The sequence below is a fragment of the Botrytis byssoidea genome (assembly GCF_014898295.1).
Source record: "Botrytis byssoidea strain MUCL 94 chromosome Unknown BBYS_030, whole genome shotgun sequence".
NCBI classification, from domain to species: Eukaryota; Fungi; Ascomycota; class Leotiomycetes; order Helotiales; family Sclerotiniaceae; genus Botrytis; species Botrytis byssoidea.
Window position 1 is genome coordinate 281,784 of NW_024065871.1, and position 17,764 is coordinate 299,547.

The 17,764-nt window shown below is 43.4% G+C and overlaps 8 protein-coding genes across 8 annotated transcripts; 4 read left to right on the top strand and 4 right to left on the bottom strand.

The window, feature by feature from the left end:
• Nucleotides 1-1,389: 1,389 nt before the first annotated feature.
• Nucleotides 1,390-2,595, top strand: EAE97_010786 (uncharacterized protein; the record flags this gene model as incomplete). The annotated part of the gene is made up of 2 exons (XM_038881301.1): nucleotides 1,390-1,749; nucleotides 1,837-2,595. 2 exons carry the CDS (start codon nucleotides 1,390-1,392, stop codon nucleotides 2,593-2,595), a joined length of 1,119 nt encoding a protein of 372 aa, XP_038727919.1.
• A 697-nt stretch (nucleotides 2,596-3,292) lies between these two features.
• EAE97_010787 (uncharacterized protein) lies at nucleotides 3,293-4,490 on the bottom strand (the record flags this gene model as incomplete). The annotated part of the gene is made up of 3 exons (XM_038881302.1): nucleotides 3,293-3,346; nucleotides 3,398-3,905; nucleotides 3,961-4,490. 3 exons carry the CDS (start codon nucleotides 4,488-4,490, stop codon nucleotides 3,293-3,295), a joined length of 1,092 nt encoding a protein of 363 aa, XP_038727920.1.
• A 783-nt stretch (nucleotides 4,491-5,273) lies between these two features.
• Nucleotides 5,274-6,095, bottom strand: EAE97_010788 (uncharacterized protein; the record flags this gene model as incomplete). The annotated part of the gene is made up of 3 exons (XM_038881303.1): nucleotides 5,274-5,692; nucleotides 5,759-5,842; nucleotides 5,894-6,095. The coding sequence occupies 3 exons, from the start codon at nucleotides 6,093-6,095 to the stop codon at nucleotides 5,274-5,276; spliced, it is 705 nt and encodes a 234-aa protein (XP_038727921.1).
• A 383-nt stretch (nucleotides 6,096-6,478) lies between these two features.
• EAE97_010789 (uncharacterized protein) lies at nucleotides 6,479-7,433 on the top strand (the record flags this gene model as incomplete). The annotated part of the gene is made up of 3 exons (XM_038881304.1): nucleotides 6,479-6,859; nucleotides 6,918-7,228; nucleotides 7,277-7,433. 3 exons carry the CDS (start codon nucleotides 6,479-6,481, stop codon nucleotides 7,431-7,433), a joined length of 849 nt encoding a protein of 282 aa, XP_038727922.1.
• A 189-nt stretch (nucleotides 7,434-7,622) lies between these two features.
• EAE97_010790 (uncharacterized protein) lies at nucleotides 7,623-9,430 on the top strand (the record flags this gene model as incomplete). The annotated part of the gene is made up of 2 exons (XM_038881305.1): nucleotides 7,623-8,171; nucleotides 8,358-9,430. The coding sequence occupies 2 exons, from the start codon at nucleotides 7,623-7,625 to the stop codon at nucleotides 8,895-8,897; spliced, it is 1,089 nt and encodes a 362-aa protein (XP_038727923.1). The 3' UTR covers nucleotides 8,898-9,430.
• A 17-nt stretch (nucleotides 9,431-9,447) lies between these two features.
• Nucleotides 9,448-13,276, top strand: EAE97_010791 (uncharacterized protein; the record flags this gene model as incomplete). The annotated part of the gene is made up of 4 exons (XM_038881306.1): nucleotides 9,448-9,676; nucleotides 10,098-11,624; nucleotides 11,761-12,020; nucleotides 12,080-13,276. The coding sequence occupies 4 exons, from the start codon at nucleotides 9,448-9,450 to the stop codon at nucleotides 12,185-12,187; spliced, it is 2,124 nt and encodes a 707-aa protein (XP_038727924.1). The 3' UTR covers nucleotides 12,188-13,276.
• Nucleotides 13,277-14,085: 809 nt separating this feature from the next.
• On the bottom strand, nucleotides 14,086-15,422 carry EAE97_010792 (uncharacterized protein; the record flags this gene model as incomplete). Its single annotated transcript, XM_038881307.1, has 2 exons — nucleotides 14,086-15,115; nucleotides 15,211-15,422. The coding sequence occupies 2 exons, from the start codon at nucleotides 15,420-15,422 to the stop codon at nucleotides 14,086-14,088; spliced, it is 1,242 nt and encodes a 413-aa protein (XP_038727925.1).
• Nucleotides 15,423-16,793: 1,371 nt separating this feature from the next.
• On the bottom strand, nucleotides 16,794-17,627 carry EAE97_010793 (uncharacterized protein; the record flags this gene model as incomplete). The annotated part of the gene is made up of 1 exon (XM_038881308.1): nucleotides 16,794-17,627. The coding sequence occupies one exon, from the start codon at nucleotides 17,625-17,627 to the stop codon at nucleotides 16,794-16,796; it is 834 nt and encodes a 277-aa protein (XP_038727926.1).
• Nucleotides 17,628-17,764: the final 137 nt, after the last annotated feature.

Below are 17,764 nucleotides of genomic sequence, written 5' to 3' on the forward strand. Positions count from 1 at the left end.
GCCCTCATATAACGCACAAAGCTACTCTCAGTATTAAAAATCTTTCACCGAATAGCCACAAGCGCAAAGACCTCATTAATCTTCTGCTATCCAACGTAGATTCACCCACTTTCTCGCAGCATTCGATCATAACCACTTTTGCAGACCTTGGACGACCAATCCATAATACTATGGGTAGATACACAATTTGTCTAACGACTGAGGAATATCGCATGAATACTTATGCGAAATTCTTTGACGACCTCTTTTTTTGCAAATAAGGTCAGGGATTTCTGTTGCCTTCGTCGAAAAGACACGGGGGTAGAAAGTGGTATATTCGGCGAATTTGTGCAGTGGAAAGAGAAACCACAGGTTGTAATCTATACCGATCTTGGTAAGAAAACGAGTTTGACAAATGAGAAAGATAAGAAAATCTTTTTAGAAAGACTTCTGGTTGGGATGTGCTGGGCGTTTCTGTATATTTATGAGTGTAAGGAGCCATGTTGCTCGGAGTCACAAGAAGGGGTCGCTGAGCTGGAAATACTATTTGAAAAACTGTCTAGGGTAGTAGAGAAGGATTTGAGTATTAAGTTGGAGTTGAGATGGAAGGAAGAGGCGTTTGTGAGGATAGAAATGTCCCCCTTTTCTCCTGCTCGCCATGGTGCGACAAGATTCTATTAAACGATTGTGATTGTCGATGTATTTGAGCACTCTGTATGCATTTGCATTATAGAATAGCAACACACAAAACGATGACATTATTGATTATCTTAATCTTGTTCATTGCTAATGCTCGACAGTTCTTCTGTGCTTACTTGAGATACCAAAAGAATCTCAGCCATGAGTACCAATGACATCTCTTGTTTTGCCCGTCAGACGCACCGCCGTCTCTTAGAAGGTCACTGTCATGGAGCAATATTCAGGATTCCTTTTCTTTGCCCTCTGAATACACTATATATTCAGGATCGTTAGGCTCCGGATCGTCCCGGAAACTTATAATAGCCCTACGAGATTTCTTATGGAGAGTTCGATGTGAAGGTTCACTAGAGCCTTAAAACATCGAGCCTCATGTCCCTCATTTCCATTTCAATGAACTCTTAGATATAAAAACTTTAATCAAATTATTTAACTGTGTTGACGCATGTTTTGAGTGAAGTTTATCTATCAATCTTGAGTCTCGCCCTAATGCTTCCGAAAGCTAATCCGAATAAAGTTTAGCTTATCTATCAACATTTCGGAGCGCGGATTGTAAGCTTTGAACAAAAAGTCCCAACGTGCCACTCGAGTTGAAGGTTCGTGAGAATACCTAGTAGCTTGTCAATTTTTCTCCATTCCTTCACATCCTCACCTCCCTCTCTTGAACTTCTTTGCTGAGGGTCTTCTTTCTTATCACATAACCCCATCTCCAAGATGTCACGACTTCTACGACCAGCGAGTCGCTTCATTTCTTCAGCTCGCCCAACACGAAATGCCTTTCAATCTTTTTCCCGTCTACCGGCCATTGTGCAAAGCAGAGGATATGCAAAGGAGAGTGGTGTTAAGGAATATACAGTCAGAGAGGCTTTGAACGAAGCCTTGGCCGAAGAATTGGAGTCAAATCCAAAGGTCTTTGTTCTGGGTGAGGAAGTCGCTCAGTACAATGGCGCATACAAGGTTACCAAGGGTTTACTGGATCGTTTCGGTGAAAAGAGAGTTATTGATTCTCCCATCACTGAATCGGGTTTCTGCGGTTTGACCGTCGGTGCTGCGTTGGCAGGTTTACATCCTGTGGTAAGGACTTTTTTTCTCCATTTCCTCGCCTTCCACTGGAAGTCTATCGAGATAAGAGAGAGTAATGGCTAAAATCCAGTTCTACAGTGCGAGTTCATGACTTTCAACTTCGCAATGCAAGCTATTGATCAAATTGTCAACTCCGCCGCCAAAACTCACTACATGTCCGGTGGTATTCAACCATGTAACATCACATTCCGCGGACCCAACGGTTTCGCATCTGGTGTCGCAGCACAACATTCACAAGATTACTCTGCATGGTACGGAAGCATACCCGGTCTCAAGGTCGTCACTCCATGGAGTGCCGAGGATGCCAAAGGATTACTCAAAGCTGCCATTCGCGACCCCAACCCTGTCTGCGTTCTCGAGAACGAATTGTTGTATGGTCAATCTTTCCCAATGAGCGAGGCTGCTCAGAAGAATGACTTCGTTATTCCATTCGGTAAGGCCAAGATTGAGCGTGCTGGAAAGGATCTCACCATCGTCACTTTGTCCCGCTGCGTTGGACAATCTCTCGTCGCAGCTGAGAACCTTAAGAAGAAGTATGGCGTCGAGGTCGAAGTTATCAACCTCCGATCCATCAAGCCTTTGGATGTCGAAACCATCATGACCTCCCTCAAAAAGACTCACCGTCTCCTCGCTGTCGAGTCCGGTTTCCCAGCCTTCGGTGTCGGCGCTGAATTACTTGCCTTGACCATGGAGTTCGGTTTCGATTATCTCGATGCCCCAGCCCAAAGAATTACTGGTGCCGAAGTCCCAACCCCATATGCTCAAAAGTTGGAAGATATGAGTTTCCCTAACGAGCAGTTGATTGAGAACTACGTCGCCAAGATGTTACGATTGTAAGAAGATGAAAGTTTCTAGAAGTGATAACAAGGATGAATGGCTGGGTTTGGGAGGGGTGGAGGACGTGTATTAAATAGCATACTCCTGGCAAATATACCAATAAGACCTTTGTTTGAACCCGTACAATACTAAGTTGGATACAAGTAAACGTGAATTTGTGAATGTTTTACTTTGATCTATTCTTCCAGGCTAATCTGACATCTCGAAGTCCAAAAAAATTGTTGCATGATCTCCAGACAGTTGAGGGACTACCCCGCCTCAAATCGACCATGGCAAGTCTTCTATGTTTAACAACGACTTGGTACCCCATAGCTAAAGCAATCTTAAACAGAAATCATTGTTAGAACATCCAGCTAAAATTTCAATAACTACCCGGCGATCGAAATGAATCCAGTAGTCTAATCATATCAATTTTATGATTATCAGAAAACACCCCTTGTCATTTGACGATTTAGCATCACTCAAACACAAGTATAACAAGCACAAAATGAGACCAGATGCCTGTTACTCGAATCCTGGTTTCTCTACAAATGATATGATATGTGGTGCTATTAGTGCAAAGAACTATCCGACACACTCCAAACTCCTCGTAAGGATTGCTCCACTTTGCTGCAGATCGAAGAATAATCAAAAACTATGTTCCCCAAAGCCGTTTCCCATCATCCTGAGCTTGCGCATAAAATAAAGACAACACCGCTTAGACGCCCATGGTAAAGTCGTGCTCAATACCCGGCGTCACACTTGCCATGAACTGGAATTTCGTTAGCATAATTCACTATAGTAGAGGTGCAAGAAAACTGACCTTCAAGAATACAACGAGATATTGGTCCACACGGATAGCAACTTCTTCCTCCTCATTGGCAAAATCTTGATCATGTTGCAATACCTCCCACTCATCGTTGCCATTCCCACCAGCTTTGAGACCTTCGAGAACAGCCTTCTTATCACCAATTTTGGTCTTCTCGAAATCGTCGACTAGGCCCTCCATTCCGGTATCTTTAGAACCAGGTACTGTCTTGCCTTTTCTTTGTTTCTCTCGTCGAAGCTTTAAGGCCGCGTCTGCACGATCCAGAAGGGTCTTCATGACACTGGCATGTTTGCAAGGATGGATGGATGCCATCTTGATGTTATTGCTAAAGTATGGGAAGTCTTCCAACGTGACGGTCTTGTCCTTGTAGTCCCCTACGATATCCTCCATCATAAGGTGTGGTGGAAGCGGTTGGGAGCTTGAGAGATATCCTGAGAGGTATAGTCGAGGAGTTCTGTAATAAGGCGTGTATGCGATGTAGATAGTATATGTTCGACGAGATCTGATAAGTAAATTGTTAGTATCTAGCCATCAGACTAAGCTCTAGAAATACTTACGAACTCGCATCGTCAGCCTTAGGATCACGAATAATAGCTTCATCGTCATCATCGTCATCCTCCATATCTGGAATATCATCCTCATCATCTTCTCTCTCGCCCATTTCACCGCTCTCGTCTACTGTTCGCACATCTCTTACACGGGCTTCTTGACTGGCGGCCAACCCTCCAGTCCTCAGCCAACCATCTTCATCGTCGCCTGGAGAATGAGGACCATCGCCTCTGAAATCCTCCCCATCTCTAACGACAGTTTCATCATGACCTGCGTCACCTGCAAAATCATCATCGAGTCTGCGATGGCATGGCACGCCACGGGTAACTAGAAACTGCTTGCCAGCTGGTAGATAGTTGGCGCGCTTGCTTGTTGGGGATGCATCAGCCCATGACCATGTTGGAAACTTGAACACTAAGTAATCTCCAGCTGCTACGAATTCTTCTGGTGTGATCTGTCCATTGGTGCGAAAGGTTGAAGTATTAGAAACGGGTGTAAATTCTCGAAGTCTATCGAGAGTACTGTGGAGGAAGTTCATGATGGCGGGGTTGCTTCCTTTGATGTTGAGCGGGGTCTCAAAGATATTGCGAGATGTTTATCTTGATGGTTTTTACAAGATTTACCTATCGTTTATGATTTTATTGAGGTGGGTTGAAAGGAATCCGGAAGGTTAAATGCGGGTTGGATTTTATATGTATGTGGGATACGGTTGAGTCAATGGTAGAGAGTAGCCTTATGATGATGTTCTTATCGATAAAGGCGATAACCTTCGAGACGGTGAATGATTTAGTCCATGTGACCCTTGATATTGCTTTTTGTATTAAGATACATGTTCTCAGTAAACGTCCATACTTCTTGATACCATCGCCCCCCATCCTCCACGTTAAAGATAGATCGCATTATACCGACATACATCATATTTAGATTCTTATATCTTGCTCGATTTTTTGACTCAATTTCGAAACATTGAAATTACCTAGGTAGGTTCATACTCTCGTGAATCCGCTACCTACTCCGCGCACGCAAATGTAACTTTCCAAATCCGGAAGACAACGAATACACTGTGCACCACTCAATGAACCCTTTTCATCCACCAAAACCGTGCAATACATGGAAATACTGAATCTGTTCTGGGACAATAAATCTACTGAAAATATTAATCACGTGTTTAGACACCTGCAACATTCGGAAGTGTTCAAGCCTTGCGTGTCTCCCACGACACATTGTTTATTTGCTCAGTCTAATTAAGAAGTGCCATGCTGCATGATAATTCGTCCAAGTCGATCGTAAGAAGGATGCAAATCATGGCATTATCCACCATCTAAAAATCCTGTATCCCAGTTTCTCCACCAACTGTTTCCCCAGTTTCTTCTTCCCCTAACCATTCCGGTTCCTCATCCTCGAACCATCGCTCTTCAACGTCCCTATTTTCAATCTCATCCCATTCTCCACCAGCATCTACATCTTGGTAATCAAAATCACCATCTTCCCCCCTAAGAAACTTGAGTGTCATCTCAAACTTCCATCTCTCGAAGCCGTCCTCCTTACTCCTCGGTACTTCTTCCGGATCTTCAGGTAAAACTTCACCACTCTGACCTCTGGCATAGCTCAAGTATGGAACCCCGTGATCTTCTTGAATGCGCCCAACACCTTCATCTTCATTCTTAGAGCGCGAATCAGAGCTGCCCTTCAGTGCAGCAAGCTTAGCTTCTGATCGATATAGATCTGCTTCCAATACACCTGGTAGAGACATTTATTACCATCAAAAGAACTAAAGACGATCAAAATCATTGAAGATTTGCCTACCAGAATAACCTTTTGCTCGTCCATCTGCTTCTCTTTCCGCGGCAGTCTGGAATCTCCTGATGCATCGGTCATACAATAAGGGATCTGAATATAATTAGTTATCAGACTATTTAAGTCAATATAGCAAAAATTGACCTGCAAGCTCTAGGTCCGGGGCAGTGAAATATGATGGATGGCGATCAAGGTACAATTTCCTGCGGTTTTTGATCCGTATGCGAGCTACACGCTCTGCAGAGTCCTGTGTTTGTGGCTCCGGTGTATTGGGCTCTCTGTGAGGCATGACGATAGGCTCAATGTTGTGGGGATCAATATTGGGATGAATGGATTCTGAAGTCATGCGTAAGGGATTTAAGTGGCGAGATTGGTTGATTTCCGCAGCTTGTTGTCAGATTATGAGATGATGGATAGTTACTTTACACAACAATACCTAGTAAGCATCAGATATGAAGTTTTAATCTATGGTGATTTGATGAATGATATTTACCGAAAATATGCTGTGAATATCCGAATGAAACGTTGGTTGATAATGGGGGCTCAGTCGTGGCAATGAAGTACACTGGGGTGCTGGTATTATGAGTCGCTTCGGCTAGCCTTGACCGTTTAAATTCATATGCTGTAGTCACGTCTATCTGACACCTACCTGACCAACATATAAATTATTTTATTGTTCTACGATTCAGGAAATCAGATCATTCACGAAACAGTTCTCTAATCTTGAATATGGCTTCAACTCTTCACGAAAAGGCGCTTGAGCCTCCGTTCATAACCGTCGAAGGAATTCCCAACTTCCGAGATCTAGGCGGATATCCACTCGCATCGGGACCAACTTCGCATTCCGTAAGACAGGGGGTCGTCTATCGCTGTGGTGAGCCTCAAAGAGTTACCGAGAAGGGAATTGTCACTATGCAGCAGTTGGGAATTACTCATATCTACGATTTGAGGTCTCAAGATGAGCTTGTTAAAGGTGCGGCCGCTGGTAGGGGTGGAGTGGTAGAGTGGGAGGGCTGTCAGCGAGTCTTCGCACCAGTATTCCCGGCGGAGGACTATAGCCCGGAAAAAATTGCCATCCGATTTAAAGATTATGCCTCAAGGGATACCGAGGTAGGTTTTCATGATTAGAAGCTGTGGAGAGAAAATATAGCTAAATGGCATTCTGAAGGGTTTCACTCGGGCATATACCGATATCTTGAACAACGCTCCAAACTCATACAGAACTATTCTTCTCCACCTTGCAAATGAACCTTCCAAACCATTGATCGTTCATTGTACAGCTGGTAAGGATAGAACTGGCGTTCTTTGCGCATTGATCTTATCTCTCTGTGGAGTTGACGACGAGGTTGTCGCACGGGAATATAGTTTGACAACATATGGACTTCCGCAAGAGTGGAAAGCAGGAATCATCAAGCATTTAATGGCACACCCAGCCATCAAAGGTGATCATGAAGGGGCAGAAAATTTAATTAGCTCCAAGTATGTGGTACTTTCCCTCGAAAAAGATATATTGCTAACAAAAGCTAGAGCTGAGAACATGCTCGCTACTCTTAAGATGCTCCGTGAGAAATTTGGTGGGGCTGAATCATACGTAATAGAGAAATGTGGTCTTACAATTGATGAGGTAGAAAGGATTCGTAAGAACTTGATCATAGAGTCACCGGCTGTTCACAATATTGCTTAGAAGAACAATAGCAGTCAGATCCGAGAAATGCCTCAAGATCATGTAGACACGTGACTATTTCGCTTAGCGTTTTCTTGGAGCTTTGATCCCAAGTGTAACTTAGAAATTTCCTCACTGAGGGACCCCACGGTTTTTATCAAACCACCCTCAATTCTCTTTCTTCACTTCCTCAATTGAGTTGTTTTTATCATGAATCCTTCTTCAAGATGTCCGAACTTACTCGCGTCTGGATCCGCCTATGCAAAGTCATTTCTTAATCAAGTACCTTCACGATCCTTCTCATTGACCCCGCCACAAAATGCACGAAGAGCTACCAGAGCAAGGCGATCTCTCTTCAGGTGGCTTGGCACACAAGGAGAGAACTTCAGAAACCCATTAGACAACTCGACGAATTACATGGGTGCCTACAATGCCGATGGCAAATTAAAAAGAGTCGTGGAAGCTGCGGCGGATGCGCGGAAAGATGGTGCTCCAAAGCCCGACAGTCAAAATGAGCCTGATGCAAATGGCAACAAGGAATTGCCGCCACAAACTGCGAGAGATATGATACCATTCCCGGGCAATCGAAAGTTTATAAGTCAATCGGTGTTGAGCGAAGAACTGCGAGAGCTCATTTGGACAAAAATTATGCAGGACGCTAAGTCGGTGAGAGAAGTGAGTGCCGAACTTGGAGTTGAAATGAGCCGCGTGGGAGCAGTGGTACGTTTGAAGGAGATAGAGAAAGAATGGGAACGAGCGGTATGTCAAGATTTCTTTTTCAACAACCTAACATACTTCGTGATGATTTATAAAATTCGATTAGTCTTCAAGACAACTACATGGTTACAAAATTATGCATGCGAGCCTCTCTGAAAGTTATTTACATACGTGTTTTATTTTGTTATTTGTCTTCAACAGCACACAAGTTAACGTCCATTGTGCTAGGGAAAACCTCTTGCGAGACCATATGCCGACGCAGTCATGTCGATGGTCCCTGTGACGCAACTCAACACAGGAACCAGTAGAACCACACACGAATCGATCAATGACTTACCTATTCACGTAGCAACGGGACAACAAATTTTCCACCCCACTTCAGAATCAAGACATTTTACCCGAGAGGATGCTGCGAAGATTTTCGACGAGAAACTTCTTCCCGCAGACAAAAGAATACCACACCCCGAATTGATTGAGATGCATAAAGATTTCAAAGCTGGATTGTCTCGAGAGGAACGAACTGCGCGACAAGATGCGCGAGATGAGGCAGAAGAACAAGCCAGGCAACGTATAGCTGATCGCAAAGCAGCGGAAGAAGCCAAGATAATGAAAGTCCATACACCTAGATGGGAGTTTAGAATCAAGGAAATCAATGTTGACGACATTGGCAAAGACGGTAGAGGAGCACGTGGAACAGGTTGGAGGTATGGAAGACCTTTGATGGATAGAAAGAGGGGACAAGTAAAGATTCCCACGAGTGTCCAATAGGTGATGATTAAAAAAGTTGTTATAAATGTATATCCATGGAGTTTTGAGGTTGGGAAGGGGTATCATGACATTAGCGACTATACTGAGCGCATTCTTGTACATTTATCTTGTACGATACCAGACTATCGGGAGATCAGAAGGATTGACGGATTTGCATATTCTTTCAGATGTATTAAATACTATTGCGTCTAAAGCACCAGTTGAAGTACTCGCCTTGACGCGACTCCTCCGAAGATGCCACTTTCTATTGATGTGATGGCAATTATTGGTAGATACGGATGCGGAGTGAACAAGGTACAGCACTGATATGTATCCTATTCACTTGTATTCACAGTTCGTTGAATGATAAGTGTCAGCGTGGCAGAATTGAATAAATGCGAGATCCATGAGGGATATATATTTATACAGTACCTAGATATTGCTTGCTTTGTTAGAACGAAGTCTACATATTTTTTTCTTGGATCTTTCGAAAATTCTCGCTTAGTAACCCTAATGACGCTTAGTGCGATTTTGAGTTGCCATTTTGCGTCGCGAGTGCATACAAAAGGGCATGATAAATCCAGAGGTTCCCGCAGACAAAACGCGACTCTGGAACTTTTTGACTTCACTTTCTGCTTACAAACACAAAATCACGTGTATATCGGAACAAGATCATCGCTCCTCATTGACACCAACCAAAAATAATTCGGAAACCAGCTGGTTCATCTTTATCATTCAAAACTTTTATTGCACCTTACGTTGTTCACTTCCTTTCAAAATGTCCGACAGGGAATTTTCAAGTAAGTCGAGTGAATCTCCTTTGTCACGTGACCTTGTACTGTACGGAGTGATTCGGAGGAAAGAGCCCTTAAGAAACAAGTGGCTCGAATGGTTATTTCTTAAAGAAGCATCCATGAGAGAGTCTTTAGTAGTTAAAGACAAATTTGTGACTTGAGCTTCTACCAAATCCCTCCAAATACTCATACTCAAACCAAAATCAAGATGACGACCGCGACCAATCCAAGTACCTTCCTTTTCCTTTATATTGCTGCATTCCGCTACATGAACTCAAACAGACTTAGCTAACGCACTTCCTTCGCAGGTAACGATGATCTCTCACTTCCTAAAGGTAACATTTCTTTCATTTTTTTCAATCCTCATCATCATTATTATCCGTAACCATGGACAACGAATGCGATTGCTCTTCCCGCACGAGGGGAGTGAGCAAGGCCCCAATTCCCACTGTCGACTACGATATATCCTTAAACCCTAAGTCATCAGCATCATCATGCAAGAAGTACGCCCACTACCAAAAATTAGAGGTTAGCCCTTCGTCTCAGCAGTTGAATTCATCAATTACTTCGAAAGCTTCTTACTTTCGGTGCAATGAATCAGATTATCACTATAGTGACTTAGACTTAACCTGTATTCCATTCCCATCTTCATATCATAGGTCACTTTATTTGCATAAGAGAAACACGTTGTGGACGGAGGCTATAACCATTCCTCAGCGAATATCAAGTCTAGCCTTCGGGTCATCATTGAAGAACATGGAGAAAGTGTGTTCGACTTCGCGGTATCTTTCAGCTTCACCCGAGACTTCGGATTGGTCAAGATCCTCGTCTAGACTCAACCTCAGTGGCAAGCGTCTCGAACATGTGCAGAAAGTGCTGGAAGATATCCGAACATGGCATAAAGAGGTTTCTATGTCAATTTCGAGATCACGTTCTGCAACACACCAAGATTTCCACCTGAACAATTTTGACACAGTTCCAACAAAACATCATAAACAACAGAGCCACCATATTATTGGCGCCTTTAAGGATCCTCTACTACAAAACCCTTCGTGGACTCAAGTCTTCAATGGGGACTATACAACTTCTCGAAGGTATACTTCTAGGTCACTTTGTCCTGAGTCTAATCGTTCTACACTCTGGAAAATCGATCCCATTCCCTCCAGTATCTACAAATCGAAGCGGATGAACACTGGGATCAAAAGAAGTCCTAGGCCAGTCCCTAGTCCGAGAACATCGAGCCTTGGTGCCACCATGCTTCCAAGGCGGAGGAATGCTATCCGAGGTCGGATTCTTCCAAAGCCAGTTTCCATTATTTATCCAACAACGAAACAGCATTCATATCAACCACAGGTAACAGGGGATGGCCCCTGCAATCCAGACCTTGATCGTTGCTTTGGTTCCTGTTCGGATGGTGAAAGTTCCTTCGCCGATACTCAAGATAATGGTACAATCGATGGCACCGATTCTTTTCCGACAGTCTCTGCACAGACAGAACTCATGTTCCACGCACGAGATCGGCCAGATATAGATATAGGCGGTCAAGATCACAAGGACAGAATTCCTCATAGCGGTACCGTCGTTAGGCTTTCCGCAAGACATTCAAGTCTGCAAGCTAGCGAGTCAATCTTTAAAGCGCCTTCTTTACGAGAGAATGAAGAAGAGAAGGCTAGACGGCATATTGCATTTGTACATTCGGCGTTGCGAAATTTAGTACCATTTGAGATCTCAGATTACCTCTACAGAGTTTCGCAATTGTCAGAAACTTGTAATAATTCTGGAGAGACTCTCTTAAACAGCTTCTCGGACATGGCACCGCCATATGTCAGGTCAAATCCAACTTTCCAGTCTTCTGGGGCCCTTGGGCAGGATAGGAATTCCGATCCTGGGTTTGGTTTCTCATTCAAAAGAACCTCAAATGAACATTCTCGTCTGGATATAATCGATGGCCCGGGTACATGGTCTCCAGGCACAGCCATCTGATGACAAATTTTCTCTGCATCCAAGAGTTAGCCATAACTCCGCTGTCATCCTCATTCACCAATGTTACTTTCCCCCTTCAAAAGCTTACTAACCCTTATTCTCTTTAGCAACTGTTCAAAAGATAGTAACCGAAATTCTTCCTGCCAGCTCAGGTCTAGCCTTTGGCAAAGATGCCCGCGATCTCCTAATCGAATGCTGTGTCGAATTCATTACGCTCATCTCGTCCGAAGCGAATGAAATTTCCGAAAAGGAAAGCAAGAAAACTATCGCGTGTGAACATATTACCAAGGCCTTGGAACAACTGGGCTTTAGCGAGTATGTCAAGGATATTGTGGATGTAGCAAGTGAGCACAAGGAACAATTGAAGGTATGTCAATCCACCCGTGCAGGATGTGCAGAATACCAACTAACTAAGCAAAATTATAGGGAAGAGAAAAGAAAGCAAATAAACTCGAACAATCGGGTCTTACAGCAGAACAATTATTGGCGATGCAGGAAGAAGCATTTAGAGATGCGGCGCAACGTCATGGTTGATCTTGTGTTGTTTCTTCTTTTTTCTAGTCTCTTCGCTCAGATCAGGTTCAATTTCGAACTGCTAGGGATGGGTTGGGGAGTTTTTCGGTCTGCATGCATGGCTGGTTTGTGGGCGTTTCAGGAGGATGGGCAAATGGGGATGGGAGGGGATTTATCTTTCTTACTTTCATGTTCGTGGAGTGGATGGAGGTGAAGAAGGGGCAGATTGGAAGTGATTTGCTATTGGTAATAAGAAAGTGGTAGTGAAGATGGGTTAGACAGATTGAGGCTGTTGCAGGTGGTGGCTTACTTGTTCTTATGCAACATTGCGCGAAACCAATAACGTTGATGAAACATGAATTTTGTGTTTCAACCTTGAGTATTTGCGATGCATTGCTCATGAGAATATGTGATTTATAATTTGCTTGGCTTGACGAAAAAGCTGAACACTTATCTAAAGTTTGATATGAGTTTCTTTGTGGACTACCAGCTAAGCTCACACCGGCTCTTCATTCGCAGCGGTCACACAATCAGTCGCGGGTTATGTCATAGGAGTCCATGAAACTAATACCATACTTTGCTATTCTCTGACATTTTGTGCATATCCAACAAATTTTTCAAGGAATCTGAAGTGCAGTATCACCATTCCCTCGTCACATACTTGTTAGCTAACAACCGCTTATTTTAGCATATCTACAATAAGAATTTTCGATTTTCAGACAAGTACTTGAGTTATGGGAGTGGAAGTAAAAAAGTTGCTTTTGCGTAGTGGCCATTGAATATTAATGTATACCCCAAAAAAAACTTGACCGAGTAAAGGAGGAATAATTCGTATGGCTAACATGTCATCCTCGCTAAAGGCGTCTGGAATGAGAATGGGCAATACATGTTGGTTCCTTGGTTTCCACTCATTAGCAAAAGAGCTATCAGCTTGCTGAGTTGTGTATTATGAGTCTGTGGGACGAGAGGGAGAGGATCAATTGAGATATGATGCAGTTTTAACTTTAAACATTGGTCTGATCGTATCCGTTGGTTTTTCGATGCGATTTGTTTGTTGTTCTAGCTGAGGTTACTAGTTGTGGTTGGTATTTGAATGTCATCAGATTGGGCCAGTTGTGACTCGGCTTATATGTATATAGATACTGACAATTGAATGTACCACCGGAGTAAACATTTCCTAATACCCAATCGACTCCAAAGCACCGTGACTGAATTAACACTAGCTATCCAGAAATAATCTCCAGGTAAGTTCACGTATAACTGTCTGTGCTTCAAATCAATTGGAAGGATCATCTCGTTCCATTTTAGATAGGATTGTGCGGAAGTAATTTGTACCACGATCCTAGATTGAAGAATAGCAGGATACGGCTTCGATAAGCTACAAATCGCAAGCAACGACGAGAGGAACTTTCACCCTGGATATACTCAGTTCGGGCAGAACACGCATCTTCTCTTCCGAATTGACTCCAGGACTAAGACGCGATCACCAGGGCATTAAGGCTGAAACCCAAACATCCCATCGCTAAAGGAAAGCGCAAGAAAATGATTGACAATCTATAGTTTTCGTCGCTGTACAAAAAGTAGCAATCTTCAAGAGAACTTCAATCTGGTTGACAGAAATCCGCTAGCGATCTCAAGATCCAGGAATCTATAAGGAAACATACAATTTGCGGATTTTCAGTAATACTCGCTTGAGCTTCTGAGGATTGAGGTCCGAATCAACTTTTGTTATGTGCTTAAAGTTTAAATTCAGATATATTGATGAAAACTTGGGTCATTCCTTTTTCAAAAGAGAAAGCTGACAATAGTGTAAAATGTAAGAAGGACGAGTCCTAGCAGAGTGAGCGCTCTAATAATCACTCTCAAAATTAAGAAAGCACCACTCAATAATATTCTATTTCATTCTTCCCCACCACAATCTACGTATCTCCATAAATGAAAACTCCTTTTCCACTCCTAAATCCTTCCAAGGTTTCTCTCACTGCCGACTTCAATACATCCTCCTTTGTCTCCCAATCCCACTTGAGTTCTTGAACCGGAATATCCTTGAACATACCTAATCTCGTCATCTCCAAAATTTCATCGACTGTTTTCTTCTTCTCATCTGGATGGCTATCGCTCCACCTACTAACCCAATAACCACTAAACTTGATATCCTTGAAGATCAAAGCTGCAGTAGGAAGCATCAATGGTTTCTTAGACATTCCTCCGTACGTAACCAAATGACCACCATTACTCAAACATTTCACCAAAGCACCTGCAGGTTGTCCGCCCACGCAGTTCAGTCCTACACGAATCTTTTCTCTGCCTCCACTCGTCCACTCCTTGACCTGGTCCCTGAAACTTTGATCCATCAATTCCGACTCGGTCACCACCTTCGTGGCACCCAATTCCAATAATTCTTTCTTCATCGCCTCGGTCTCATCAGCATTCTCGCGATCCCGTATAACGTTGATGCTCTTATATCCCCACCTCTTCCCCAACTGTATGGCTGCTCTCCCCACCCCACTATTCGCACCATTTTGTATAAACCAATCGCCCTCCACCATACTCTCGAAATCTCTTAACATTCTATAAGCCGTGCACGGGTTAACGCTCACAGTGCCGACCTGAATGGGCTTCAGTCCCTCTTTGTTGCCAATCTTGAGAACCTGGGATTCCTCCGCTATAGCATGTGTGCGCCATGTTCCAAACCCAGTCGATTTCATAATCACCCAGTCGCCTTTCGAAAGGGTTGATATGCCGGGACCGAGAGACACGACTTCGAAACATCCTTCATTGCCGCCTACGGCCGAGGGAGATTCGGTCCCAAGGAGACTGGTGAAGGGGGGTTTGGAGGGGTAGACACCTTGAATCTGGTTTATGTCGGCGGGGTTAATGGGGGTCGCGAGAGTGCGGAGGAGAATAGATTTGGAAGGAAGGGAAGGGGAGATGGAGTGATTGTGAAGACTAGAAGTTTATCACTATTAGTTATGTTCATAAATACTTGAGGTAAATGCACATGCAAACATAGACAACGAATAGATAGTGTCGAGGAAACTCACGATAAGACATCCGCCGGCTCCCCATACTTAGAATACACAAGTGCTTTAGCTTGTGTATAACCATATGGACCAGATTTGTATCTACGAGCCACCAAGCTCCCCAAGCGATTCTGTTTACATTGTTTGCTCAACACACCAGAAATCAAAGCTCCTCTCGAGCTTATTGCTGTGGTGGAGCTAGCTATTGCTCTGCATTGAACAGGACTCGCCATGTTCAATTATTCGTTCCAAAAGATCCTGTTTGATAATTCGGAGTGCACGAAAGAGAAAAGGATTAATTGGTTGATGGGCAAATTAATGAATGTAGATTGAAATTATTTCTTGTAATATTTCCACTCATTTATTTGATATCATTTTATATCATACATCCGCGGCTTTGATAAAAGTTTATGACGTTTATTGCCGAAGTTTCCCATTCATTGGTGCATCACAGACAAGTAAGCAGCCTTGTTGGATAGAACCAGAACCACAGAACCACAGGGCCACAAAGCTTGTAAATACAGGGATTTCCCTCCCACTATACCCCCCAAATCAAGCCCTCTTCAGCCTCACATAGCCTCACATAGCCTCACGTAATGTCATATAATGTCATATAATGTCACATTTATAGGGTGATTACAGTGTCTCAGTGTTACAGATAGCACGTGGCGCGGGATCTAGCTTGATACTAAATAGCTCCAGGCACGAAATGCAATGATGATAAGATGATACCCTGAATTAGATTTAGATTTAGATTTAGATTTAGATTTAGATTTAGATTTAAAATTAATAAAAAAACCCTTGGTATTTTTTGCCATTTTTCTCAAACACCATCATGCAAAATGGGGAAAAAGAAGGTTCGAGATAGGGATTTGGAGTTGCTGATAATAATGCATATTAATATGAAACATCAATGGATGGAGGAATGTACAATCAATCATACATCACATACAGTCTATAGATTTGTATAGATACGGAAAGGCGGCATTCAAATAAATGAGATCAATGATTGATGAATGGGAAAGGGGGAGACTAGGAGAAGGAAAGAGATACACACACACACACACACACATACAGAGAGAGAGAGAGAATGCAAGAAGCCTTCACTACATAGCTCTATTACAGAAAACCAATATCTTATTCGAGTAAAAAAGGGCCCTCCGACCATGCAAATCCCCTACTGTATTTTGTTCAGAAAAGGCTAATAGGTATGAGTATTTTGGTACCCCGAGAATAAACTATCATGGCACATAAAGCCAACATTAAAATGTTGTTTTGTTTGATACTGTAGTCAGCATAAAACAAGACCCCGATAAAGACCACCGCCCAGAGATATCATCGATAAAAAGAAGGGCGCCCTGCCAAACAAATGAAAAGATAAACTAGCATTTTTGTCCCCCTCTCAAGCTTGATTCATAGTACATGGTATTCCTGCTTCCCTTTCGTGCCCTCCCGTTCGCATCTCTCGGTCCGTATCGCTGCAGATATAATTATGGTTCTCATCCGAGTATTCTGCCAGTGCTGTAGCGAGATTTGTGTCGTAACAGATAGCATTACCCAAAAGCAACATTTGGATTCCACAACCGTCTCGCTTGAATACCTCACTACGAGATGTTCCTGAACATGTCATCGCCCCCAAAACTACCACGATCATCATCCGCAAGCTTAGCTTTCAATTGATCGAGTTCCGGCAATTTTGGCGGCGGCGGGCCAGGCTTCGTGTATGCTGGCTTAATATTCTCTTTTTGAACCTCTGGACTCTGCTGTAGAGTAGGAGTATACACTACAGGCTTATTCTCGTATACCACGCTGTTCCTCTTACTGCTGCTCCCAAAACTCCTAAACCAGCTTCCACTCTTTCGCTTCACAAAGCTAGGTCTGCTGCTTGCAAGACTATTTGGACTCTCCGGTCTCCCCATCTTTGACAAATCCTCATGCGATTTCGCATTCCCATTTGTGTAATTGGTGTTGAGTGATTTTCGAGACAAGAATTTGCGGATACTACTTTCTTTTTCGGGTCGACTAGGACTATTCGGGACAGCAGCGTCTGAAGGGGCTCTCACGCGAACTGGAGGAACATGATTGCGAGGAGATGAGAAGGTAGGTGGGAAATAACCATTGGATTTCGTCGTGGTGAGGTGAGCAAAGTCTGATTGATTATTTGCAGATGCTGACGCTGGAGGTGTACTAGTAGATGTGCTTCGAACAGGATCGGCGGTTTGAGGAGTGGCTGCAGGTGTCGATGCCGCAGGTGCAGATGCAGATGCAGGTGCAGGTGCAGGTGTGGGTGTAGGTGCAATAGTCTGTTTGGGTGCCTCTTCTTCTATTGGAGAATCTGGAAGGGGCGGCGGGATATCGGTCCCGTCAGTCAAATTGAAGTCAAAGGATTTGAGAGCAGGAAGTTCAAATCGCCCATTGGGCTTGCCATTGATCGGCATATCCGCGATGGATTTCTTGAATGTTCGATTTTGGTAGAGATCTTGCAATTGGCAAAATGGCAGATTGAATGAGAATCAGACAATATATTAGAGCTCGTAACAGATTTTCCAAAGGTTGAATGCTCGAGATTTATCCG